We start from the raw sequence: 27906 nt of genomic DNA, 5'->3' as shown, positions 1-27906 counted from the left end.
GCGCTATGTCTCGTCTTGATGCTCGGCGCTATGTCTCCTGCTGATGCTCTGCGCTATGTCTCGCGGTGATGGTCGGCGCTGTGTCTCGCGGTGATGCTCGGCGCTATGTCTCCTGCTGATGCTCGGCGCAATGTCCCGCGGTGATGCTCGGCGCTATGTCTCGTGGTGATGCTCGGCGCTATGTCTCGCGGTGATGCTCGGCGCTGTGTCTCGCGCTGATGCTTGGTGCTGTGTCTGCAGTGATGCTCGGCGCTATGTCCCGCGGTGATGCTCGGCGCTATGTCTCGTGTTGATGCTCGGCGCTATGTCTCGCGATGATGCTTGGTGCTGTGTCTGCGGTGATGCTCGGCGCTGTACCTCGCGGTGATGCTCGGCGCTATGTCTCACGGTGATGCTCGGCGCTATGTCTCGTGGTGATGCTCGGCGCTATGTCTCGCGCTGATGCTTGTTGCTGTGTCTGCAGTGATGCTCGGCGCTATGTCCCGCGGTGATGCTCGGCGCTATGTCTCGCGATGATGCTCGGCCCTGTGTCTCGCAGTGATGCTCGGCGCGGTGATGCTCGATGCTATGTCTCGCAGTGATGCTCGGCGCTATGTCCTGCGGTGATGCTCGGCGCTATGTCTCGCGGTGATGTTCGGCGCTGTGTTTCTCATTGATGCTCGGCGCTGTGTCTCTCATTGATGCTCGGTGCTGTGTCTCGCGGTGATGCTCGGCTCTGTGTCTCGCGCTGATGCTCGGCGCTATGTCCCGCGGTGATGCTCGGCGCTATGTCCCGCGGTGATGCTCGGCGCTATGTCTCGCGGTGATGCTCGGCGCTGTGTCTTGCGCTGATGCTTGGTGCTGTGTCTGCAGTGATGCTCGGGGCTATGTCCTGCGGTGATGCTCGGCGCTATGTCTCGTGGTGATGCTCGGCGCTATGTCCCGCTGTGATGCTCGGCGCTATGTCTCGCGGTGATGCTCGGCGCTATGTCTCTCAGTGATGTTCGGCGCTATGTATCGCGGTGATGCTCGGCCCTGTGTCTCTGCAGTGATGCTCGGCGCTATGTCTCCTGCTGATGCTCGGCGCTATGTCTCGCGGTGATGCTCGGCGCTATGTCTCGCGGTGATGCTCGGCGCTATGTCTCTCAGTGATGCTCGGCGCTATGTCTCCTGCTGATGTTCGGCGCTATGTCTCGCTGTGATGGTCGGCTCTGTGTCTCTGCAGTGATGCTCGGCGCTATGTCCCGCGGTGATGCTCGGCGCTATGTTTCGCGGTGATGCTCGGCGCTATGTCTCTCAGTGATGCTCGGCGCTGTGTCTCGCAGTGATGCTCAGCGCTATGTCTCCTGCTGATTTTCGGCGCTATGTCTCGCTGTTGGAAGGTGGGTTATTGGTCAGGGCAAATGTCGGTCTGCCACTGGCGATAAGGCCACTAACACATGGTAGGACCCAGCATAGGTCTCAGAAACATATTCCTATGCTCAACCCTTGGTAACGTAGCTGGGAGCAGACAGGCTTAACTTCAAAGACAGGTATGTAAAGCATTCAAAAACACCATTTCAGTGAATAATTAAGACGCAACACAAAATAAAAATCCAACACCAATTTATAAAAATATGTAATATTTTTATCTTTTAAATGACACCAAAATGAAAAGAATCCACTGTAGGGAACCAGAGTTATGAATTTTTAAAGATTAGTCACTTTCTAGTGCTTAGAAACCAACAGTGCCCCTTTTAGTCATTTTGTTTTCTCTGACAGGGACACACCTTTAGGAACGGTTCTGGAGAATGTCTCACCACTGTGTAGCCTTCTCCAGCAGGCGGGTCCAGTTAGAACTTCTTCCTGAAGTTCTGCTTGCGGGTCCCAAAGTATCCAATACACAGTCCAAGGTTCTGGAATCACCAAGAGGGTCCTTGAAAGTGTGAAACTTCAATTCCGCAATCCACTTGAACAAAACCCTTTCAAATCCACCGGTTCTCCAGGCAGTGGATTCTTTGTGGGGATGTCCATTTCTTTGTGGGGATGTCCAGGTGAGCTCTGTTAACCTGTAGCTTGCAGGGAGTCTACTTCTTAGTCCTCTTGTAGCAAGGTAATCCACAGGGCTGCAGTGTTCAGACGGCGCAGTTTTCAGAGGTCAGGCCTTAGAAGTCTTTGCACAGCAGAACTTCGCAGCAGGGCACGTCTTGCTTCAGTAAGTTTCAAGCAGCAGATCTGGAGGGCTCTGCCCCTCTCAGATACTTATTCAAAATTCTCTGGGTCAAGCCACAGGTCACCTCTGACCAATGAAAGCAGGGTAACTCCTCATAGTGATGACCACATCCTGCAGAGTGTGGCATTATGTTGTCCCAGAGTGCATCTTTCTTCCAAATCCATAATGGCTGATTTTCCAGCAAGGAGGTAAGAGCTGGCTAAACACACCCCCTGGGATGGCTTATTTCCATGGTCTCTTCCCCCACCATCTGCACATACCTTCCTTAAGCCTAGCCCTGACTCCTGGTCAAGAGCGTCAGAGTGAAACTGAAACCCAGGCCTCCCCTCTGCCTTCGAAGAGCATAGTTTACAACTCCACCTCCTGGCCTGGCATTCCTATAGACCAGCACATTGCCCTCCCAGCAGAGTGGCCCTTTATCACCTCTTCAAAGCAGCCTGGCTAATCCACTTAACTCTGACCAATCAGGGCAGACCACTGGAAGGCTGAATTTGGACTACAAACAAGAAAGTCTTATAACTTCTTGTATGTACACTTTAGGAGAAATTCAACAATATAATATTGTTGGATTTACTACTACCATTCTGGGAAGTCTTTGAATGGTCCGGCTAGTCCTCTCCTATCAATATTTATTAATCATTAACTTCCTACCATGTTAACCTATGGGCCATGGGGTTTGCAATGGGGAAATGACTTGGGCCAGTCTTCTAGCACCAGGGCTTATAAAAACATATTGTATAAGTATTTCCCTAATTTCTACAGGACCCCCACCCCCTGTGCAACTAGGGGAGACTTTAGGGGTTCTGAATCTGTAGAAATATTGCAGATTCTCATTTTACTGTGTTTCTAGTATCAAAGTTTAATTTGACCTGCAATTTACTGTTTCAAAGCAGTCCTGGCACCCCAGGCTTCAGCAGAAAAACACATGCTAGTGCAGAAAAAGCTGCTGGCCTCTAAACTGCCATGCCCCAGGGTACGGGGGACTTCTAGGTAGTTTCAATCCCCTGCCCTATTAGATACTAGGGGCTTATGGGGTAGGTCATACCAATTACAGGAGAACCCCACCATACCATAGTGTACCCTAGTGTATGTTGGGTGTTTTAACTGTATTCTAATGTGTTCCTTTCAGCTTGGCACTGGCCCTGGGCCTGGTTAGGCAGAGCCCAGGGTCAGTCAGAGTCAGTTACCACCAGTTCCAGTCAGCAAAACGTTGGGGGGTGCCCAGGGCATTGGATGGCTTTGCAACACTCGTGGTGATGCTCGGCGCTATGTCTCACGATGATGCTCGGCGCTGTGTCTCGCAGTGATGGTCGGCGCTGTGTCTCGTGGTGATGCTCGGCGCTATGTCTCCTGCTGATGCTCGGCACTGAGTCTCGCGGTGATGCTCAGCGCTATGTCTCACGGTGATGCTCGGCGCTATGACTCCTGCTGATGCTCTGCGCTATGTTTCACGGTGATGGTCGGCGCTATGTCTCGCGGTGATGCTTGGCGCTGTGTCTCGCGCTGATGCTTGGCGCTGTGTCTCGCGGTGATGCTCGGCACTGTCTCCCGGTGATGATCAGCGCTGTGTCTCTCATTGATGCCCGACGCTGTGTCTCTCATTCATGCTCGGCGCTGTGTCTCGCGATGATGCTCGGCGCTGTGTCTCGTGGTGAATCTCGGCGTTGTCTCTCACAGTGATGCTCGGCGCTGCGTCCCGCATTGATACTTGGCACTATGTCTCGCCGTGATGCTCGGCGCTACGTCTCACAGTGATGCTCGGCGCTATGTTTCACAGTCACCTGCATCCTTTTCAGTGGAATGATAGTGAGTGACCTTGTTAGATGAATGCTTTCATCCCAGGCAGAGCCGTTAATGAACACAGACACTCACAGGTATTAGATCTCACCTACAGACCACTTGCAGCTGTCTCCAGACAAGAGATCCCTGTGGCCCGTCTCTGTAACCTGCGGTGCGCGTAGAGCCCGCCCACCCCTTACTATTGGCTGGCTTCATTGTCACTCTCATTTACTTGCTTATTCCATTTCCTCTAGTGAGGGAGCTGTTTTTTCTTTTCAGTCTGTTCTTCATGAGAGTGCAGCTGTTTTCTATCTCTTTCGCTGCCCTCTTCCTAGAAACAGCAGCCCACCAGCAGCTCGCCCCACAGGCTCACCCCACAGGCTCACCCCACAGGCTCACCCCTTGCTTTTTTGAGGCCTTCCTGGCTTGCAGCCTCGAGCTCCATTTGTGCTCCATAGCCCCGCCCACTTCGCTTTGCCTCCCCTCACCTGCTCCTGCATGGCTCTCCCTCTTGCTCCCCACATGCACCTCTCCATGGCTCCCTCATCCATCGCAGTCTTTTACATTTGTTTGTCTATTTTAAGTTATTCGGGGCGCCGGACAGCTTCCATTTGCTGCCCGGGCCACTCAACATTCAAAATGCGCGTTCACCCATGTATAATGTATTATATTTATTTACCAATCCAAGTGTCATCCGCCATCTTCCATTGGTAAATATAAAACAAAGACAATGGTGCGAGCCTCATGCATGCAGGTCACCCCTCATGAGCGCCTTAAGAATGACACGGTCTCCAATTGTAACCATATTTTTGCACCTTTTTATTTGTCCTTTTTTCTTCCGTTTTTCCCGATGTTGCACAGAATCAGCAATTTTGCTTTTTGCTGACGCAACACAGCAACGACTGAAACGTAACATAGCGTGCTTTTATAAAGCGCGCGCCCAGAAGGGCTTCCTAGTGCGGAACAACAGATGTTTATTGGAACTCATTGTTTCCACCTCAAAAGGATAAAAGGCTGAGGGTATCTGCTGGGGTTTGAGCCTGTGACCATGAGGTCGCAGATAGGCCCCTACAGTGGACATTAGGCCACTGAGCCACCAGACTGCATTGGTGTAGTTCCTAGGTCAAAAAGGCTAAACCTATTAGCTTTGCCAATGTTTACTTAATATTAGCGACAACAGCTTGCTTGCTTTGCTCATGCCTAGCTCTTAAATCAATATCTTCTTCACTGCCCATGTATTGGGTGTCCACCAATAAGATGTGAGATCCGGGGCATCTCTTTCTAATTACAGCCTGGGGAGGAGCCCTGCCAATCAATTTTATTTCACAGTATTCCTATTTCATCATGGGATGAGGTCAACAGGTCCAGATTTGATATAATTCCATTAATCCATCTATCTATTCGTTCATTCATCGATCTGTTGCTCCTTCTGGCTATCTACTAGTCTGTCCATCCATCCATCCATCCACCCATCCATCCATCCATTCATCCATCCATCCATCCATCCATCCATCCATCCTTCCATCCATCCATCCATCCGTCCATCCATCCATTCATCCATCCATCCTTCCATCCATCCATCCATCCGTCCATCCATCCATCCATTCATCCATCCATCCACCCTCCATCCATCCATCCATCCTTCCCCCTGCATCTGTCCATCCATCCCCCATGTGTCTGTCCATTTTCTCCTCTATCCATTTATCTGTCCACTAGCCCATTCGTTGATCCCACTATCCACCCATCCATCTATCTATCTATCTATCCACCCATCCATTCATCTACCCACCCATCAATCAATCCATCCTTCCATCCATCCATTCATCCATCTTTTCACCCCTCAATCCACCATCCACCCATCCTTCCCCCATGCATCTGTCCATCCGTCTCCCATGTGTCTGTCCGTTTCGTCCTCTATCCATCTATCTGTCCGCTAGCCCATACAGTCATCCAACTATCCATCCATTCTTCTGTCCCACATCCATCTATCCATTCCCCCTCTATCCATCTGTCCTTCCTTCCTTCCATCCATCCATCCAATCATCCTTCCCCCATGCTTCTGTCCATCCATCGCCCATGCATCTTTCCATTCCCCCCGTGTCCATCCATCCATCCATCCATCCATCCATCCATCCATCCATCCATCCATCCATCCATCCATCCATCGATGTCCTCTCTCTCTTGCTCACAAGCCCTTGTTCTGCTTCTTTTCCAGCTGGAGGAGGAGGTGATGAGTTTACAGAAGAAGATGAAGGGGACGGAAGACGAGGTGGACAAGTACTCCGAGGCGGTGAAGGATGCCCAGGAGAAGCTGGAGCAGGCGGAGAAGAAGGCAGCAGATGTGAGTATCCCCCAGGCAGACCCCTCCCTCCCCCAGCTCCTGGGGGTCCTGAGTGATGGGAAGGGAGGGCACTGCGACGGGACAGAAGAGAAACCAAAAGCGGTGTTTGCTCCCATCGGAACCAGAAGGTGTGCCAGAGCGAGGAACTCCTTGTTTCCGGCCCGCCGGGTGATGAACCTCTTTGGGGTCTTTTGCCTCGTATAATATCCGTGCACGCTGAGAAAGTCCCTTCTTTCTGCTCTTCACTCCTGTTCGGGCCATTCCTTCCTCTGGCACAGCCCTTATCACCCCCTTACTTTCACCCCCATATCTTCAACTCTCAGTTTGGGTTTTATGTCAATGTGTATAAAAAGCTCCTTACAGATAGAAAACATTATAGGAGGCAACACCCACAAATAAATCAATTTGAAAAAACGTATTTATTTTGAGATTATTTAATAAAGAAACATTTCAAGGAAGGATTTCTGGAAATGACCAAGGTATAAGGTCAGGATTACTACAGAGGTATGGACAGGTTAGAGAGTGAGAGTAAGAGGGCGATCAGCGAAGGGTCGCAGCTAATTTTAGGGCTATTTTAGTGCTAAGGCAAGGTTAGGGTTATGGTGGCGGTTATGGTTAGGGTAATGAGTTAGTTATGGATAGGTTTAGGTTTTTATTTAGAGTTCGGGTAGGACTTGGGGTTAGGCTACCGTTAGGGTTATGGATGCGCTTAGAGTTAGACTTAGAGTTTGGTTAGGGCTATAGTGAGCGTTATGGATAGGATTAGGGTTACAGTTATGGTTAGGGCTTACGGTTAGGGTAATGGATAGGATTAGGGTTTCAGTTATGGTTAGGACGGTTAGGGTAATGGATAAGATTAGGGTTACAGTTATGGTTAGGGCTTACGGTTAGGGTAATGGATAGGATTAAGGTTACAGTTATGGTTAGAGTGAGGGTTTATCTAGGGGTTAGGGTTATGGATGGGCTTAGGGTTAAGTTATGTTAGGGCTTATGGTTAGAGTTATAGATAGGTTTAGGGTTAGAATTATGGTTAGGATTAAGGTTAGGGTTTATGGTTTGGGTTATGGATAGGATTACAGTTACAGTTTTGGTTAAATTTAGGGTTAGTCTACGGGTTAGGGTTAAGGATAGGTTTAGGGTTAGACATAGTTAGGTTAGGGCTTGGATTTAGATTAAGTTTAGGGTTATGGATGGAGTTATAGTTAGGGTTAGGATAAGGTTTGGGGGTTGGGCTATTATTAGGAAACTGACCTACACCAAAATGCCATATTTGAGGCCTTTAGGCCCTAATTTATGGGGATTTGGCATAGGGCAACGCCGCAAGTTGCTGCCCTATGCCGAAGTGAAAGCGTAGAAATGCGCTGTATATCTGTCCTCCCCCTGCATTGGCGTTATTTCAGCAGCCTAGCACCAACGCAGGCACCCTTGCACCATTGCCTGTGTTGTTGGCAGGAATGCGCTGTATATCTGTCCTCCCCCTGCATTGGCGTTGTTTCGGCAGCCTAGCACCAACGCAGGCACCCTTGCACCATTGCCTGTGTTGTTGGCAGGAATGCGTTGTATATCTGTCCTCCCCCTGCATTGGCGTTGTTTCGGCAGCCTAGCACCAACGCAGGCACCCTTGCACCATTGCCTGTGTTGTTGGCAGGAATGCGCTGTATATCTGTCCTCCCCCTGCATTGGCGTTGTTTCGGCAGCCTAGCGCCAACGCAGGCACCCTTGCAGCATTGCCTGTGTTCTTGGCAGGAATGCGCTGTATATCTGTCCTCTTGCTGAATTGGCGTCGTTTCAGCAGCCTAGCGCCAATGCAGGCACCCTTGCACCATTGCCTGTGTTCTTGGCAGGAATGCGCTGTATATCTGTCTTCCCCCTGCATTGGCGTTGTTTCGGCAGCCTAGCGCCAACGCAGGCACCCTTGCACCCTTGCCTGGGTTGTTGGCAGGAATGCGCTGTATATCTGTCCTCCCCCTGCATTGGCGTTGTTTCGGCAGCCTAGTGCCAACGCCGGCACCCTTGCACCCTTGCCTGTGTTGTTGGCAGGAATGCGCTGTATATCTGTCCTCCCTCTGCATTGGCGTTGTTTCGGCAGCCTAGCGCCAACGCAGGCACCCTTGCACCCTTGCCTGTGTTCTTGGCAGGAATGCGCTGTATATCTGTCCTCCCCCTGCATTGGCGTTGTTTCGGCAGCCTAGCGCCAACGCAGGCACCCTTGCACCTTGCCTGTGTTCTTGGCAGGAATGTTTTTTTTCGATTGATGTATCTGTGGGGTGCTGCTCCTGAGGCAGCTGCCGAGCGCACCCCGTGAAACCTCTTCAAACCCAATGTTTCTAAGTTTGGAGAGACGTTGGAAAGCACAGACATCCGATCGCCCTGCAGAGCCCCGCTGACAGGCGGGAGGGCCGGGGAACGTCCTGCTGCCACGGGGAGATTTCTTGCTAAGCCCAGGGGTTAGAGAGGGGCTCCATGGCCAGTGTGGGACAGGGCATGGTGTGGGTGCTTGAAGTGCTTGGACCCAGAGGGCAGCTGCGGCTTCATGCCTCGCAGAACAACTGCCCGGCAGCCTGGGGGTATTCGATCAACTATAAATATATAAGTGGCCTTTACAGCGCCATCCGGGTGCAAACTGATCCGAGGAGCTGGAAAAGAAAGAGCTGACAGCCCCCTGGAGCCCACCCAGATGAAGAGGGATTTCATCCCAGCTGAGGGGCAGGACTGGCGCGTGGGCTTCCCCAGGGGTGACCCCAAGGGCGAGGAAGCAGGGGGCATGTTAGGGGCTCACTAGGGTGGACAGAACATCAGTTTGTAAGGGGCACGGACACCTGAGGGTATCTTGGTACTGAATAATAGATGTTTATTGTTACCCAACGGTACTCATTTATTGACCACAGAAGGATGAAGGGCTGAGTGGACCCGCTGGCATTTGAACCTGTGCCCAATAGATGGGGCACAGGCCCCTGCTGTGGATGTATTAGTCCACAAAGCCGGCAGGCCTGGCTGGGGGGTCAACGGTGCGCAAATGAGACAAGCCAGGGACGTGGAAGGGTGCAAGTGAGGACGGGGAGAGAAATGGGGGGGTCACTGCGACACTGGTCGAAGAAAAGAGCAAGTGGAGGTGACGGTGGCAGAGACAAGGGCTGGAGCAGGACAAGGGAGGGTAAAGGAGGCACATAGGATTCAAGGGGGGGCCTGGGTCAAAGAGCGACAGCAGAGAGCAAGGGGGCAACTTGAAACAAGTCAGAGGAGCCTTGGGTTCAAGGGGGGCACTGGGGGAACGTGAGAGTGGGCGGGAGAGAGCAGCGGAATGTGCTGCGCTCAGGGGGAGGAGAGGTGAGCGGGGACAAGTGGAGGGAGGCGCAGGCAGAAATAAAGGAAAAGATACAGGGGCAGATTTACAAGAAACTGACGCATCTGTAAAGATGTTTCACTTTCCCTGCGTCACTCTGAGAAACCCTTGCGCCACTATGGATGCGCCGTATCTACAATACGGCGCACCATGGCTCAAGTATTGACAGATGCGTCTAGCATCTGTCCAGACAAAAGTCACGCATTGCTGGAGTCGTGTCGCAAGCATGGGCAGGCCTATCCTCATTGTGCTGCGTCACTCCTTACGTTTGCTTCAAGCAGGCGCATGGTTTTGACGCAGCGGCGTCCTAGAAGTGGTGCAGTGAAATCTTGTAGATTTCACTGCATCACTTCTACGACCCTTTCTTACGTCGGAACGCCCACCCTGCATACATTATACCTGACGCAGGTATAATGTGACGCAGGGCTTTACAACATGACGCATCTCCCTAGATGTGCCACGTTGTAAATGGGCCGCATTTTTACACTTCTGCTGCGTCACAAAAAGTGATGCAGCGTAAAAATGACGCAGGGGGCTTGAAAATCTGCCCCACAGAGTGGGGAAGGGCGACAAGGGGGGAAAAGGGTAGGGGAGGGGGCAGGGTGAAGGATGGTAGGAAGACACGTCATCACCCACACCTAGAAGCAGACGCTGCAGAGAACCAATGAGATGAGATGGGACTACTTTTATTTACGTTTTATTGCCCTCTGCACATGGGTTTAACAGGTATTAATGGCCCACAGTTATGGGCTGGAGCTGAGGGCTGGGGAGGATAATGAAGGAAGAGGGCAATTAACCGTGGTTAATGCCCAGCAGCAGTTGGCCACGAAGGCTGGTAGCAGACGAGCCAGTCACCCCCATCCCCACGCCTCCCCCTACAGAAATATGCTCCTTGGTATGCTCCAACCTCTCACTGAACTGCCTGGGAGTGCAAGCAAAGAGCAGCAGATGACGCGCATGGTCTAGGCTTTCTGATTGGCTGAGAGAACTCAGGCCCCGAGTTACTGAGCCCCACGCAGGCATGAAGCAGCGCAAAGCAGCACTCGGCTCTTAATTTCCTGCACAAAGGGTGTTTTCATAAGGAAAGGCGCCTTTTGTCAAAGTAAACTGAATCTGAGCAAACGCAGATCTTGAATGTACACTTGCGAAACACATCCTTCCGGCGCCTGATGGTTCATCAAGAGCACAGATTGCTTTGTTGACCGCGGCTTTTAATTCCATATGCCTCAGTTGTGGTACTTGCTAAAGTTGTGGAGTGCTTTGAGGAGATTCCGTTCATGGCATGCGCTATAAATATACTTTCATTCTTTCCAGCAGGAACAGGGGCGGAACTAGAGAGTGCCTGCCAGCCACTCGCAGTGCCAGCCTTCACTCACCATCACCTCACACATGCTTTTAAAGGAAGCTGCAAATGTCAGTGGGTGTCTCCTGTCCATCCTTAGAAGATCCCTGGTGCATCACAGATATACTAGGGCGTGTCCCCTGTCCATCACTACTGCATTACACATGTATACTAGGGTGTGTCCCCTGTCTATCACTAGTGCATCACAGATATACTAGGGCGTGTCCCCTCTGTCCATCACTACTGCATCACAGATATACTAGGGCGTGTCCCCTGTCCATCACTACTGCATCACAGATATCATAGGGTGTGTCCCCTGTCCATCACTACTGCATTACACATGTATACTAGGGTGTGTCCCCTGTCCATCACTAGGACATCACATATATAATAGGGTGTGTCTCCTGTCCATCACTAGTGCATAACAGATATAATAGGGCGTGTCCCCTGCCCATCACTAGGACATCACAGATATCACAGGGTGTGTTCCCTGTCCAGCACTAGTGCATAACAGATATAATAGGGCGTGTCCCCTGCCCATCACTAGGACATCACAGATATAATAGGGTGCGTCCCCTGTCCAGCACTAGTGCATAACAGATATAATAGGGCGTGTCCCCTGTCCATCACTACTGCATTACACATGTATACTAGGGTGTGTCCCCTGTCCATCACTAGTGCATCACAGATATCATAGGGGGTGTCCCCTGTCCATCACTAGTGCATAACAGATATACTAGGGCGTGTCCCCTGTCCATCACTACTGCATCACAGATATCATAGGGTGTGTCCCCTGTCCATCACTACTGCATTACACATGTATACTAGGGTGTGTCCCCTGTCCATCACTAGGACATCACATATATAATAGGGTGTGTCTCCTGTCCATCACTAGTGCATAACAGATATAATAGGGCGTGTCCCCTGCCCATCACTAGGACATCACAGATATCACAGGGTGTGTTCCCTGTCCAGCACTAGTGCATAACAGATATAATAGGGCGTGTCCCCTGCCCATCACTAGGACATCACAGATATAATAGGGTGCGTCCCCTGTCCAGCACTAGTGCATAACAGATATAATAGGGCGTGTCCCCTGCCCATCACTAGGACATCACAGATATAATAGGGCGTGTCCCCTGCCCATCACTAGGACATCACAGATATAATAGGGTGTGTCCCCTGTCCATCACTACTGCATCACAGATATAATAGGGTGTGACCCCTGTCCATCACTAGTGCATCACAGATATCATAAGGGGTGTCCCCTGTCCATCACTAGTGCATCACAGATATAATAGGGTGTGACCCCTGTCCATCACTAGTGCATCACAGATATAATAGGGTGTGTCTCCTGTCCATCACTAGTGCATCACAGATATAATAGGGTGTGTCCCCTGTCCATTACTAGGACATCACAGATATCACAGGGTGTGTTCCCTGTCCAGCACTAGTGCATCACAGATATAATAGGGTGTGTCCCCTGTCCATTACTAGGACATCACAGATATCACAGGGCGTGTCCCCTGCCCATCACTAGGACATCACAGATATAATAGGGCGTGTCCCCTGCCCATCACTAGGACATCACAGATATAATAGGGTGTGTCCCCTGTCCATTACTACTGCATCACAGATATAATAGGGTGTGTCCCCTGTCCATCACTAGGACATCACAGATATAATAGGGTGTGTCCCCTGTCCATCACTAGGACATCACAGATATAATAGGGTGTGTCCCCTGTCCATCACTACTGCATCACAGATATAATAGGATGTGTCCCCTGTCCATCACTAGGACATCACAGATATAATAGGGTGTGTCCCCTGTCCATCACTAGGACATCACAGATATAATAGGGTGTGTCCCCTGTCCATCACTAGGACATCACAGATATAATAGGGTGTGTCCCCTGTCCGACATTAGGACATCACAGATATAATAGGGTGTGTCCCCTGTCCGACATTAGGACATCACATATATAATAGGGTGTGTCTCCTGTCCATCACTAGGACATCACAGATAGAATAGGGTGTGTCCTCTGTCCGACATTAGGACATCACATATATAATAGGGCGTGTCCCCTGTCTATCACTACTGCATCACAGATATAATAAGTGGTGTCCCGTGTCTATCACTAGTGCAGCACAGATATCACAGGGCGTGTCCCCTGTCCATCACAAGTGCATCACATATAGAAAAGGGTGTGTCCTCTGTCCATCACTAGTGCATCACAGATATAATAGGGTGTGACACTTGTCCATCACTACGACATCACATATATAATAGGGTGTGTCCCCTGTCCATCACTAGTGCATCACAGATATAATAGGGTGTGTTCCCTGTCCATCACTAGGACATCACAGATACAATAGAGGGTGTCCCCCGTCTATCACTAGTGCATCACAGATATCATAGGGTGTGTCCCCTGTCTGTCACTAGTGCATCAAAGATATCACAGGGGGTGTCTCCTGTCCATCACTAGGACATCACAGATATCATAGGGTGTGTCCCCTGTCCATCAGTAATGCATCACAGACATCTCAGGGGGTGTCTCCTGTCCATCACTAGGACATCACAGATGTCACAGGGTGTGTCCCCTGTCCAGCTCTGATCAACCCAATAGTAAATGTCATCAGAGGAGTCTCTTTTGCAGGGAATCCATTTGGTTTGTGAAAGAACCCTCCCTCATCAACCTAGCTGGTGGTATGCTTCATCATAGGTTTCCGATTCAGGGGGCCGAATACCTCCTAGGTGTGCTACGACGCCTGATTACAGCGGAGCAGGTTTTTGTTGTGTTTTTTTGAGCGAGAAGTGGATCCTGTGAGAGTGAGAAATGTAAAGCTGCCTCCAGGGTACCAAATTCTTTATTATGTGTTCCCTGGGGTATGATTAAAAGCAAAGCGTTTGGACGTGAATGAGAGAGTATGGTCTCAGATGTCTCCAAAAGATTAAGAAAATAATCCAAGTGATGTGGTCTATATGTTTCAGCCAATATGTTCCCAATTGATTGGCTTTCTTCAGGACATTTGGTTCAGGGTGTTCTTGATCGAGATCCCAGGAAGAGACGCCGAGTAGGTAAGTCAGCCGGCGGCTGCACTTGACGCAAGTGCGACACCAGGCACCGCCTCTCACCGGGATCTATGATGCGAAAAATGTTCGTACTTTAAAAGTTATTTAATCTGACGGTGAAACTCCTAGTTACACACTCCACACACCTATGCACACATTAGCGTGTGTGCATAGTTCATGTGATTTTAGGGTAATTCAACCCTGAACCACAAGTCCTGAAGAAGTCTTCAACAATGTTTCGAGGGGGGGCTGTTTTATACCCTTGAATATGGCTTGAAAGGCAAACTGTAATGAGGCAGATTTTTGTTTTAATGAGTTAGGATGTGTTAAATGGCCTCCTTCGTCATCCAGCCAGATCCCCAGGTACTTTTATTTGTTTGATGTAGTCAAGCGATAGTTGTTCAGATACCAGAAGACACTTTTTTCCTTTTTCTGCCAAATATCACAAGGTTTGTCTTTTCAAAGTTTATTGTCATTCCATTTGATCTGAAATGATTGTCTAAAATGATCTTCAATCTTTGTAGCCCCGTCGCATTTGGCTTGAAAGGACGACATCGTCTGCGTAGAGAAGTGACGTTCTAGGCTGATTCGCCCGTTTTGGCGCGTGACTAGTGACTGGTTTCAATGAGTGGTCCCAGGTCACACGTGAACAGGTTCAAACGAGCCGGGGCTAATACAGCCCCTTGTCTGACGCCTTGGTTCAATTGTTAGCTTATCAGAGACTACTGTGTTATTCCCCAATGTTATTCTCGCCCACGTGCCGGAGTAAAGCAGCTAGATACCCCAGAGCAGTGCTTCCGGAACTTGCCATGCTTTGAGCTTAGACCAAAGCAGCTGGTGACGGACATGGTCAAAAGCCTTCCTATGATCGCAAAACAACAGTGCGGCAGCGCGTGTTCCCTCGCCTGTTTTGCGGCGAGCATCCCTGTGGCCACAGGATCATCGGTAGCGCCCGAGAAAGGTCTAACGCTGGTTTGATTACAAAATATCAGGGGCTTTGAAGTTGCCCCTGCTTCGAAGTCCTCCAAGTATTCCTAATTACATCTCGCAGTGGTATGTGGGAATGTTTTGTGACCGAAATGCAGTCGCAAAACATTCACAATTTACCACCACCTTCAAGTTGGTGGTATCCCATTCGCAAATGAGAAGGGGCCTCCAAGGAACCCTTTCCCCAGAGCAGGCAGTGTTCCCTGGACCACTTTCGACTCTTAAAAAATAAAGAAAACGTTTCTTTTTTCTTTTTGAAACCCCTACCGTTTTCTTTTAAGGAAAATCGGCTGCATTTCAAAAAATAAAATTGCTTTATTGAAAGCAATCTCAGACATGGTGGTCTGCTGACCGCTGCAGGCCACCATCCCAAACTGAGACCTACCTCATTAAGGGCAAATGTACGTAGGTGAGGGTTTGCAATGACTAAATACCACATTTTTCCAATTTGCTATTTGGTAATCGCAAACCCCTATGTACGAAAGTGTGCTTTACGCTTTCTGTGATTCCCAATGGGCCGCAAATAGACTTACCTCCTTAATATTCATGAGGTAGGTCTCGGTTTCCGACCCTTTGGGAATTCGGTAATAGGTCACCAAATCGTAAACAGGGCTTTGGACAGCCCGATTCTGTCAATCGGCCTTTGCAACCTCAAAAAGCTGTATACATCTGGCCCTAATATCCATGAAGTAAGACTATTCGAGACCCCCTCGAATCTGGAATCTCAAAATGTGAAACACATACATTGTACAGGGGTGCTTGCAATCACCAAATAGCGAATCTCAACAATGTGCTATTTGGTACTCACAAACTATTGCCCAGGTACATCTGGCCCTTGTTAACCTGTTGATAGTTTGCGACTAGAACTATGTTCTCAAACCATTGACACCTAGCTGCTGACACACTAAACACGCCCCTTCCAAACTGTGACTCGGCATGCATTTCTAAACCCATTATATGTAGACTGGTCGGATATCCTGCAGCGCCCCCTGCTGCCTGCTGACAAAAAGCGCAAACCTCGTGCCCAACGTGTCGCAGCGCCAGTCGTTCCCTGGCCACTGTGCGCTGCTTCCTTGATCTGAAACACACTTGGCGCTAGGAACTGTCTGCTCTCTATCAATGTGCAATGCACCCTGTCAGTTACACTGCCTTTCTAAAAATAGTTTTAAAAGTATTATCTTTCTTTAAAGGGCTGGATGCTCCAGGTGGCTCAGACTCCAAGTTAGTAATAGTCAGTGAAGTTTTCATTATTTTTTTTTAAAAACTTTATATGAAACAAAAAGTTTTCGTTTGCAATGAAACCTCTGACGCTGCATCATGTGTATAAAAGTATCCAGTGTCACAGCGGCTGCGCCTTCCTATCCACAATCAGAAGGGCGTCTATGCAGGTAGGTGCCGCGATGCAGTGTTTCGTATGAAGTCGGCGCCAGCAGCAGTGGCCGTATGTCTGTCGTCTGTCCGGATGTCCTCACCTGTCAGCCAGCAGCGCAGTCTGTGACCTATGAGGAGTCTTCAGGTTCTGTGGACCACACTCATCGCAAATCCACGCAGCGCATTGCAGTAAAGCCACCTTGCTGCGCTGCGCTGCGCTGCATGAAAGGGCAGGAGTGCGCTGTATTTATGATCATACAGCGCATTGCTGTCCTTTCCTAACACTGGCGTACTTTTGGCTGTCCTTGTGTCATGGTGCAAGGCTGCCTGCATTATACGCAGCATTGTTTTGGGGTTGGAAGGGGCACCTTCCTGCACAAAAACAATCTCCGAGAGGCACTTTTCTCTTTCTAAGTGCGCTGCAGAATGCAGCGCTCTTAGAAAGAGGAAACAACAAGGATAAAGACATGTGCCTCCTTGCTGCTGTTTCTCTGGTTGGTAGGTGTATCATTCTGATGCACTCTCAGGTCTACCAACGTCGAACAATCTGGGGATGTGTCAGAATCCATGGCGGGTGTGTGGGAACACCCACACTCCACCCATGGCACGCCTCCCTGCCGCAGAGTAATGCAGCGCAGGTCTTTGCAAAGCCTTGCATTATCTAGATTCATGAAGCCACTGATAAATTTCATTTAGGTTTTGCGTTGCAAGGGTGGTGCAAAACATTGATGCATACGCCCCTGCGTGCTCATCAGTAACCCCTGCGGCCCTCACTCAGTGCTCGGCCGCATCATCATCACTCTTGACAGTCACCTTCACACTCCTTCTAGCCACTGGTGGCTAACACTTGCCCGCCTGGACCTGTCTGTGTGTGAGGGCATCTCAGCAACTGTACCCATGTTGTACTTGTCTGCTGTGTAACAGCAATTTACTATATCTGCTGTGTGTGCTTGTGCTGTGCATGTACTGTGTGTGTGAGGGAAGCTGTATGCTGTGTATGTACTGTGTGTGTGAGGGAAGCTGCATGGTGTGTATGTACTGTGTGTGAGAATGAAGCTGCATGCTGTGCATGTACTGTGTGTGAGGGAAGCTGCATGCTGTGCATGTACTGTGTGTGTGAGGGAAGCTGCTGCTGTGCATGTACTGTGTGTGTGAGGGAAGCTGCATGCTGTGCATGTACTGTGTGTGAGGGAAGCTGCATGGTGTATATGTACTGTGTGTGAGAATGAAGCTACATGCTGTGCATGTACTGTGTGTGAGGGAAGCTGCATGCTGTGCATGTACTGTGTGTGTGAGGGAAGCTGCAGCTGTGCATGTACTGTGTGTGTGAGGGAAGCTGCATGCTTTGCATGTACTGTGTGTGAGGGAAGCTGCTGCTGTGCATCATGTACTGTGTGTGAGGGAAGTTGCTGCAGTGCATTTACTGTGTATTAAGGAAGCTGCGGTCTGTGCATAAACTGTGTGTGAGGGAAACTGCATGCTGTGCATGTACCGTGTATGAAGGAAGCTGTGGTCTGTGCATGTACTGTGTATGAGGGAAGCTGATGCTGTGCATGTACTGTGTGTGTGAGGGAAGCTGCTGTGCATGTACTGTGTGTGAAGGAAGTTGCTGCTGTGCATGTACTGTGTATGAAGGATGCTGTGGTCTATCCATGTACTGTGTGTGAGGGAAGCTGCTGCTGTGCATGTGATGTGTGTGAGGGAAGCTGCTGCTGTTCATGTAGTGTGTGTGTGAGGGAAGCTGCTGCTGTGCATGTAATGTGTGTGAGGGGAGCTGCTGCTGTGCATGTACTGTGTGTGAAGGAAGCTGCAGTCTGTGCATGTACTGTGTGAGGGGAGCTGCTGCTGTGCATGTACTGTGTGTGAGGGAAGCTGCTGCTGTGCACGTACTGTGTGTGAGGGAAGCTGCTGCTCTGCACATACTGTGTGTGAGGGAAGATGCTGGTGTGCATGTACAATGTGTGAGGGAAGCTGCTGCTGTGCGTGTAGTGTGTGTGAGGGAAGCTGCTGCTGTGCATGTACTGTGTGTGAAGGAAGCTGCTGCTGTGCATGCTGTGTGTGAAGGAAGCTGCTGCTGTGCATGTACTGTGTGTGAAGGAAGCTGCAGTCTGTGTATGTACTGTGTGTGAGGGAAGCTGCTGCTGTGCATGTACTGTGTGTGAGGGAAGCTGCATGCTGTGCATGTACTGTGTGTGTGAGGGGAGCTGCTGCTGTGCATGTACTGTGTGTGAAGGAAGCTGCAGTCTGTGCATGTACTGTGTGTGAGGGAAGCTGCTGCTGTGCATGTACTGTGTGTGAGGGAAGCTGCTGCTGTGCATGTACTGTGCGTGAGGGAAGCTGCATGCTGTGCATGTACTGTGTGTGTGAGGGGAGCTGCTGCTGTGCATGTACTGTGTGTGAAGGAAGCTGCGGTCTGTGCATGTACTGTGTGTGAGGGAAGCTGCTGCTGTGCATGTACTGTGTGTGAGGGAAGCTTCTGCTGTGCATGTACTGTGTGTGAGGGAAGCTACTGCTATGCATGTACTGTGTGTGAGGGAAGCTACTGTTCTGCATGTACTGTGTGTGAGGGAAGCTTCTGCTGTGCATGTACTGTGTGTGAGGGAAGCTACTGCTATGCATGTACTGTGTGTGAGGGAAGCTACTGCTATGCATGTACTGAACATCTGGTGAGTTAGGAGGGTTTGTAGTGCTGAGATGGGTGTCGGAGCGCTAGTTTTAAAGTCTTCTTGCTAGGTGGCCATCACTGTAGCTGGCATGGGTGTCTTTACCCGCACTGGTTTTGTAGCACTGTGATGGGTGTTGGAGCACTAGTTTGATAGTGTTGTTGTTAGGTGTCTGCCAGGGTGTTATTTTTGGGGTAGGTATGGTGTCCTCGTGCCCGGGGTATTGCTAGAGTTGGTCGCCTTGCAGGATCTGGGGCCAGTCTTTCTTCAGGTGAAGGGGGCACAGAGCTCCTCTCCTCTGTCCAGTCTGTCACCACCCTGCTGGCTGGCATCTTGGCAGGATCTTCAGAGCAGCTGTGGAGGGCTTGTGCCAAGGAGCCTCCTTGGCAGTTTAGTGCCCTCTTTCCTTGGGTGCCATTCAAGAATGTGTGATCTTCCAGGTGAGTGCAGGCGGCACTGGGCACCTCCCAGGCTTGTAAAATGTCTTAATGACTGTTTTCCCTGATGGGAGAGGCACAATAACTCATTATCTGATCTAGGGACTTGGCACGGTCCTGTCCCAGGCAGGAGGGATGGGAGCCCTATTGGGAGGGATGCGGGTGCCAACCTGTGCAATACAGACTTTATATTAGTCATCTAGGAGCCATCTTGTGTGAGCGTGCTGCCCACCGTAAAGCACGTCAATGCCTAGTCAGCGCTAATAAGCGCTAGATAAATGCAGTGCACATCTTTAATTAATCATGGGTCTGCCGCCATGTGAGACGGGAGCCTTATGGTTGGTGATGTGGTTGTTATTCTGTGTGGCGCCTCCCGTGGCACATCCCTTTATCTGCCACCTCCTTCTCGTTCACTGATAGATAGGTCGCAGTGCTTCATTTGAGCTGGTGATTTTCGGTGCTTGGTACCAGCACTTAATTGTCAACACTGGCCCTTATGACAGTCTGCCACATGGTGGAGCTGTTTGTCTAATTTACAGGTGAGCACAGCAACAGTTGTTTATTGATTCAATACACATTAAAAACAACTCATTTCTGCCGCCCAAGCCTGCTTTTAGCTTTTGGGTGGTGGAAGAGCCTCAGTTGTCGTAAAAGCTGTTGTGTGTTCGTAGTGGTTGTGTTGGTTGCACTGCCAGGGGCAATGGGTGGTGCGAGCCACAGGGGCCTCCTGACAAGGGCCCCCTTTTTACAAATTAAGCACTGGTCGGCTGCAAGCGCTACACCAGTGACTCCTGCGGATTTCTACCTGTGAGGAAACAGCCTTTTACAGCTTCCTCCCGCTCTTTCTGCATTTTTTGCTTCGAGGCACTGGTGTAAAGGCTCTGCAAATCAAGTGTGTGCGCCCCTGACCCTAAACATGGTGCACGTTTAATTAGCGAATCCCATATTAGCTCAAGATAACGTACTTGTAAGTTCCTAGTATATGGCATCAGTGGTACCCAGGGCCTGTACGGTAAAGTCTCTCCCGTGGACCGCGGCACTAGTTGTGCCGCCACGAGGTGACAAGGCGAAGCGTGACTCCCACCTGCCGTTATTCACCGGCAGAGCAGTTATCACCTGCACTCAGCTCTGCCACATAAAGCAAAGGTAAAGCCCAAACCCTCCTTTTTTACCCCCTAAAGCAGGCCTACAAGTCCTCAGGCAGGGTGCGGTATATTAAAGAGTAGAAAGTGTGTTTTAAAGGTTCTTCTGACAGTAAAAACCCGAAATTGTCAGGTTTGCTGTGAGAGACGCGAGTAGCCCCATTGTTGTGCTGGGCTATGGGCTGGCATTTCAGCCCGGCTAACTTCTGGATGGATCTGCCAACGTTGGCCCTTCATGGGATCAAACAACACATTACATTACGCCCAACATGATGCCCAAGTCGAAGTTAATGTAAGTTTTTGCTACATGCAACTTTTAGAAAGTTGATTCTCTGTTGCCCGAGTTTCCCAGAATCCATTTACAGATGCTGGCCACGAGACAGCCTGCTGCCCTCCTGGGGAGCAGCGTGACCGTCTCCCAGGATAGGTAACAATAGAGGCCTGCCGCTGGACGGGGTGCTGCCTCCTCCATACAGGGTCTTAGCCCAAAAGAACAGGTTTAAGGGACATTGAAGGGCAAATGCTAAACACGTTTGAGAGGGGCTGTTCTTTTGTTTGGGTAGACAGGTTGGCAAAGGACACAGAGAGGGGAAAACATTGGCAAATCGGGGTTTTCCATGGGCATGTAGCCCGTTTTACTAGGGTGGGCTACCGAGCTCCAAACTCCAAGAGAAAGGTTCAGCCATCTTGGAAATGGGCAGAATAAAGCACTCTGGCATAGCTGGAGGCCACATTTCACAAAAGGTTGTTATCAGGTGGGAGGCATCCTAGTAGCCCATTGGCTAATGACCATGATCTCCCCTAATGGCATGTTCTTGGCATCAAAATAGGCACCTCTGGCCCCCAAACCTCAGATCATATCTGGAGCGGAGCAAGGACTGAAGAACTGCCCTGCGGATCATTGAACCAGCAAAGAGAGGCTGCACCGAAGCCTGGACTGCACCTGCGGGTCCTTGGGCTAGCAAAGAGAGGCTGCACCGAAGCCTGGACTGCACCTGCAGGTCCTTGGGCTAGCAAAGAGAGGCTGCACCGAAGCCTGGACTGCACCTGCAGATCCTTGGGCTAGCAAAGAGAGGCTACACGGAAGCCTGGACTGCACCTGCAGATCCTTGGGCTAGCAAAGAGAGGCTGCACCGAAGCCTGGACTGCACCTGCAGATCCTTGGGCTAGCAAAGAGATGCTGCACCGAAGCCTGCACTGCACCTGCAGATCCTTGGGCCAGCAAACAGAGGCTGCACCGAAGCCTGGACTGCACCTGCGGATCCTTGGGCCAGCAAACAGAGGCTACACCGAAGCCTGGACTGCACCTGCAGATCCTTGGGCTAGCAAAGAGAGGCTGCACCGAAGCCTGGACTGCACCTCCAGATCCTTGGGCTAGCAAAGAGATGTAGCACCGAAGCCTGCACTGCACCTGCGGATCCTTGGGCCAGCAAACAGAGGCTGCACCGAAGCCTGCACTGCACCTGTGGATCCTTGGGCTAGCAAACAGAGGCTGCACCGAAGCCTGGACTGCACCTGCGGATCCTTGGGCTAGCAAAGAGAGGCTGCACTGAAGCCTGCACTGCACCTGCGGATCCATGGGCCAGCAAAGAGTGGCTGCACCGAAGCCTGGACTGCACCTGCGTGTCCTTGGGCTAGCAAAGAGAGGCTGCACCGAAGCCTGGAGTGCAACTGCGGATCCTTGGGCTAGCAAAGAGTGGCTGCACCGAAGCCTGGACTGCACCTGCGGGTCCTTGGGCTAGCAAACAGAGGCTGCACCGAAGCCTGGACTGCAACTGCGGATCCATGGGCTAGCAAAGAGAGGCTGCACCGAAGCCTGGACTGCACCTGCGGATCCGTGGGCCAGCAAACAGAGGCTGCACCAAAGCCTGGACTGCACCTGCGGATCCTTGGGCTAGCAAACAGAGGCTGCACCCAAGCCTGGACAGCACCTGTGGATCCTTGGGCCAGCAAAGAGAGGCTACACCGAAGCCTGGACTGCACCTGCAGATCCTTGGGCTAGCAAAGAGAGGCTGCACCGAAGCCTGCACTGCACCTGCGGATCCTTGGGCCAGCAAACAGAGGCTGCACCGAAGCTTGGACTAGACCTGCAGATCCTTGGGCTAGCACACAGAGGCTGCACCGAAGCTTGCACAGCACCTGTGGATCCTTGGGCTAGCAAACAGAGGCTGCACCGAAGCCTGGACTGCACCTGCGGATCCTTGGGCTAGCAAACAGAGGCTGCACCAAAGACTGGTCCACCTGCGGATCCTTAGGCTAGCAAAGAGAGGCTGCACTGAAGCCTGGACTGCACCTGTGGATCATTGGGCTAGCAAAGAGAGGCTGCGCCGAAGCCTGGACTGCACCTGCGGATCCTTGGGCTAGCAAAGAGAGGCTGCGTCGAAGCCTGGACTGCACATGCGGATCCTTAGGCCAGCAAAGAGAGGCTGCACCAAAGCCTGGACTGCAGCTGCGGATCCTTGGGCCAGCAAAGAGAGGCTGCACCGAAGCCTGGACTGCACCCGCAGATTCTTGGGCTAGCAAAGAGAGGCTGCACTGAAGCCTGGATTGCACCTGTGGATCCTTAGGCTAGCAAAGAGAGGCTGCACCGAAGCCTGGACTGCACCTGCGGATCCTTGGGCTAGCAAAGAGAGGCTGCACCGAAGCCTGGACTGCACCTGCAGATCCTTGGGCCAGCAAAGAGTGGGTTCCACCGAAGCCTGGACTGCACCTGCGGATCCTTGGGCTAGCATAGAGAGGCTGCACCTGCAGATCCTTGGGCTAGCAAAGAGAGGCTGCACCGAAGCCTGGACTGCACCTGCGGATCCTTGGGCTAGCAAAGAGAGGCTGCACCGAAGCCTGGACTGCACCTGCAGATCCTTGGGCCAGCAAAGAGTGGGTTCCACCGAAGCCTGGACTGCACCTGCGGATCCTTGGGCTAGCATAGAGTGGCTGCACCTGCGGATCCTTGGGCTAGCAAAGAGAGGCTGCACCGAAGCCTGGACTGCACCTGCGGCTCCTTGGGCTAGCAAAGAGAGGCTGCAACGAAGCCTGGACTGCACCTGCGGATCCTTGGGCTAGCAAAGAGAGGCTGCACCGAAGCCTGGACTGCACCTGCGGATCCTTGGGCTAGGAAAGAAAGGCTGCACCGAAGCCTGGACTGCACCTGCAAATCCTTGGGCCAGCAAATAGAGGCTGCACCGGAGCCTGGACTGCAGCTGCGGATCCTTGGGCCAGCAAAGAGAGGCTGCACCGAAGCCTGGACTGCACCTGTGGATCCTTGGACCAGCAAACAGAGGCAGCACTGAAGCCTGGACTGCACCTCCGGATCCTTGGGCCAGCAAACAGAGGCTGCACCGAAGCCTGGACTGCACCTGCGGATCCTTGGGCTAGCAAAGAGAGGCTGCACCGAAGCCTGGACTGCACCTGCGGATCCTTGGGCTAGCAAAGAGAGGCTGCACCGAAGCCTGGACTGCACCTGCGGATCCTTGGGCTATCAAAGAGAGGCTGCACCGAAGCCTGGACTGCACCTGCGGATCCTTGGGCTTGCAAAGAGAGGCTGCACCGGAGCCTGGACTGCACCTGCGGATCCTTGGGCCAGCAAACAGAGGCTGCACCGAAGCCTGCACTGCACCTGTGGATCCTTGGGCCAGCAAACAGGCTGCACCGAAGCCTGCACTGCACCTGCGGATCCTTGGGCTAGCAAACAGAGGCTGCACCGAAGCCTGGACTGCACCTGCGGATCCTTGGGCCAGCAAACAGAGGCTGCACCGAAGCCTGTACTGCACCTGCAGATCCTTGGGCTAGCAAACAGAGGCTGCACCGAAGCCTGGACTGCACCTGCGGATCCTTGGGCTAGCAAACAGAGACTGCACCGAAGCCTGGACTGCACCTGCGGATCCTTAGGCTAGCACAGAGAGGCTGCACCGAAGCCTGTACTGCACCTGCGGATCCTTGGGCTAGCAAAGAGAGGCTGCACCGAAGCCTGGACTGCACCTGCGGATCCTTGGGCTAGCAAGGAGAGGCTGCACCGAAGCCTGGACTGCACCTGCGGATCCTTGGGCCAGCAAAGAGAGGCTGCACCGAAGCCTGGACTGCACCTGCGGATCCTTGGGCCAGCAAAGAGAGGCTGCACCGAAGCCTGGACTGCACATGCGGATCCTTGGGCTAGCATAGAGAGGCTGCACCGAAGCCTGGACTGCACCTGCGGCTCCTGAGGCCAGCAAGGAGAGGCTGCACCGAAGCCTGGACTGCACCTGCGGATCCTTGGGCTAGCAAAGAGAGGCTGCACCGAAGCCTGGACTGCACCTGCGGATCCTTGGGCTAGCAAAGAGAGGCTGCACCGAAGCCTGGACTGCACCTGCAGATCCTTGGGCTAGCAAAGAGAGGCTGCACCGAAGCCTGGACTGCACCTGCGGATCCTTGGGCTAGCAAAGAGAGGCTGCACCGAAGCCTGGACTGCACCTGCAAATCCTTGGGCCAGCAAAGAGAGGCTGCACCGGAGCCTGGACTGCAGCTGCGGATCCTTGGGCCAGCAAAGAGAGGCTGCACCGAAGCCTGGACTGCACCTGTGGATCCTTGGACCAGCAAACAGAGGCAGCACTGAAGCCTGGACTGCACCTCCGGATCCTTGGGCCAGCAAACAGAGGCTGCACCGAAGCCTGGACTGCACCTGCGGATCCTTGGGCTAGCAAAGAGAGGCTGCACTGAAGCCTGGACTGCACCTGCGGATCCTTGGGCTAGCAAAGAGAGGCTGCACCGAAGCCTGGACTGCACCTGCGGATCCTTGGGCTAGCAAAGAGAGGCTGCACCGAAGCCTGGACTGCACCTGCGGATCCTTGGGCTAGCAAAGAGAGGCTGCACCGGAGCCTGGACTGCACCTGCGGATCCTTGGGCCAGCAAACAGAGACTGCACCGAAGCCTGCACGGCACCTGCGGATCCTTGGGCCAGCAAACAGGCTGCACCGAAGCCTGCACTGCACCTGCAGATCCTTGGGCTAGCAAACAGAGGCTGCACCGAAGCCTGGACTGCACCTGCGGATCCTTGGGCCAGCAAACAGAGGCTGCACCGAAGCCTGCACTGCACCTGCGGATCCTTGGGCTAGCAAACAGAGGCTGCACCGAAGCCTGGACTGCACCTGCGGATCCTTGGGCTAGCAAACAGAGGCTGCACCGAAGCCTGGACTGCACCTGCGGATCCTTAGGCTAGCAAAGAGAGGCTGCACCGAAACCTGTACTGCACCTGCGGATCCTTGGGCTAGCAAAGAGAGGCTGCACCGAAGCCTGGACTGCACCTGCGGATCCTTGGGCTAGCAAAGAGAGGCTGCACTGAAGCCTGGACTGCAACTGCGGATCCTTGGGCTAGCAAAGAGAGGCTGCACCGAAGCCTGGACTGCACCTGCGGATCCTTGGGCTAGCAAAGAGAGGCTGTACCGAAGCCTGGACTGCACCTGCGGATCCTAGGGCTAGCAAAGAGAGGCTGCACCGGAGCCTGGACTGCACCTGCGGATCCTTGGGCCAGCAAACAGAGACTGCACCGAAGCCTGCACTGCACCTGCGGATCCTTGGGCCAGCAAAGAGAGGCTGCACCGAAACCTGTACTGCACCTGCGGATCCTTGGGCTAGCAAAGAGAGGCTGCACCGAAGCCTGGACTGCACCTGCGGATCCTTGGGCCAGCAAAGAGAGGCTGCACCGAAGCCTGGACTGCACCTGCGGATCCTTGGGCCAGCAAAGAGAGGCTGCACCGAAGCCTGGACTGCACATGCGGATCCTTGGGCCAGCAAAGAGAGGCTGCACCGAAGCCTGGACTGCACATGCGGATCCTTGGGCTAGCATAGAGAGGCTGCACCGAAGCCTGGATTGCACCTGCGGATCCTTGGGCTAGCAAAGCGAGGATTGTGCCTGTGGTGCCAGGCTAGAGCAACAGTCGTCCTGAGCCCCAAGCAGCAGAGTTGAACTCAAAGAGACAGTTGGCTGACTTCCTGTTCGCAGCACAGGACCACAAAAGCTGAGGAAGCCTGCTTAGGCAAGTTGGTAGCCCAGATCACTGGAATGTCGCCCCTTGCTGCAGAGCATCCTGGGAGAACAAAACCTGAAACTCAAGAATTGCACCGAGTCTGCTGGACCCAGGACAGTGTTTGGAGTGCAGTTGGGTCACTCAGAAGGAGGATTATTGCTAAAAGAAGGCATTCGCTGATTATGTTGTGACCGGCAACCAGAGGTCCGAGTAGCGACTGGACTTTTGCTGAGAGGACTTTGAGCGATGTCGATCCCTGTGGCCAAAGTCTCCTCACCAAGGCTGTGAAGCGAGGAGTAGCCCCAGGAAGACCTCCCCCCACCCATCGACTGAATAGCATCTTCAGCATCTTTGAGTATCTTTAGCATCAGGTATCCCTTGCATCAGGACCACTCTATGTAAGTTGATGGCAACAGACCACTAATCCTGGAACCAGACTGGAGACAGCTTTTTTTTCGAAGGTAACTTACTTTGGACCGTGTTGGTTCCCTTGACTCGCTCCCCACTGGAGTTGGCTGCCCAAAGTACTTCTAAGAAACCGCATTCATCTTGATGTAACTTTTTGCTGAAAAGGTTTCTAAGGGACTTATTCACAAACGTAAACTTACACTTTTGGTGTAGATTTACAATTTTCTACTATTCACAAACTTGGTGTGTAGTTTTATGTGTGGTATCTCTATGAGAACCCTCTGGTGGATCATCATCGTTTTGGTGTCCATAAATTCATTAAAATACAGTCTGTTTTCAAAAATGTATGCCTGATTTCTGAGAGTCGAGTTTCTTTCTTCAATCGTTTTGCTGCTTTTACTGATTTACACTTGATCCTCTGTTGAAACCTGACTGCTCGAAGCCCCAGATACCCAGGGTGGAGCTAATGTTTGACGAACGTAGCCTGACCCTCAAGGGGCTGGAGGTTTATTCAACGGCGAGGTTTCACATCCACACCACATTTCCTCACAATACCTGAGTACACCGCAATACTGTCCCGTGGTCCTCGTGCCGCTCCTCCTGCGACAGTCCTCCTGTCCAGCTTGCCCGCAGTCCGCTACCCTCTGCTGCCTTCGGTTTGTGCCTCCTATGCTCATTTTCTACCTTCTTGGTGCTCACTGTCTGCTCTTTGTTCTCCCTTTTCCTGCCCACTTCTGACTTCTATTTTTGACTCTCTCTCTTCTTGTTCTGGCAGTTATTTTACCTCTTTCTTCTCGTTTCTGACACTTATTTTACCTCTTTCTTCTCGTTTC

At 51.9% G+C, this 27906-nt stretch overlaps 1 protein-coding gene across 5 annotated transcripts in view; it reads left to right on the top strand.

Annotated features, from left to right (window-relative positions):
- Window positions 1-27906, top strand: part of LOC146863620 (tropomyosin beta chain) — a 236049-nt gene that overhangs the window by 50174 nt on the left and 157969 nt on the right. For all 5 annotated transcript variants that reach the window (XM_085627665.1, XM_085627667.1, XM_085627680.1 and 2 more), the window contains exon 2: window positions 6186-6311. In XM_085627665.1, the coding sequence (XP_085483791.1) occupies window positions 6186-6311 (126 nt within the window). The remainder of the gene's footprint in view (window positions 1-6185; window positions 6312-27906) is intronic.

Source organism: Triturus cristatus, chromosome 2_1 (assembly GCF_964204655.1).
Source record: "Triturus cristatus chromosome 2_1, aTriCri1.1, whole genome shotgun sequence".
Lineage (NCBI taxonomy): Eukaryota > Metazoa > Chordata > Amphibia > Caudata > Salamandridae > Triturus > Triturus cristatus.
This window is presented reverse-complemented; position numbering and strand designations above follow the sequence as displayed.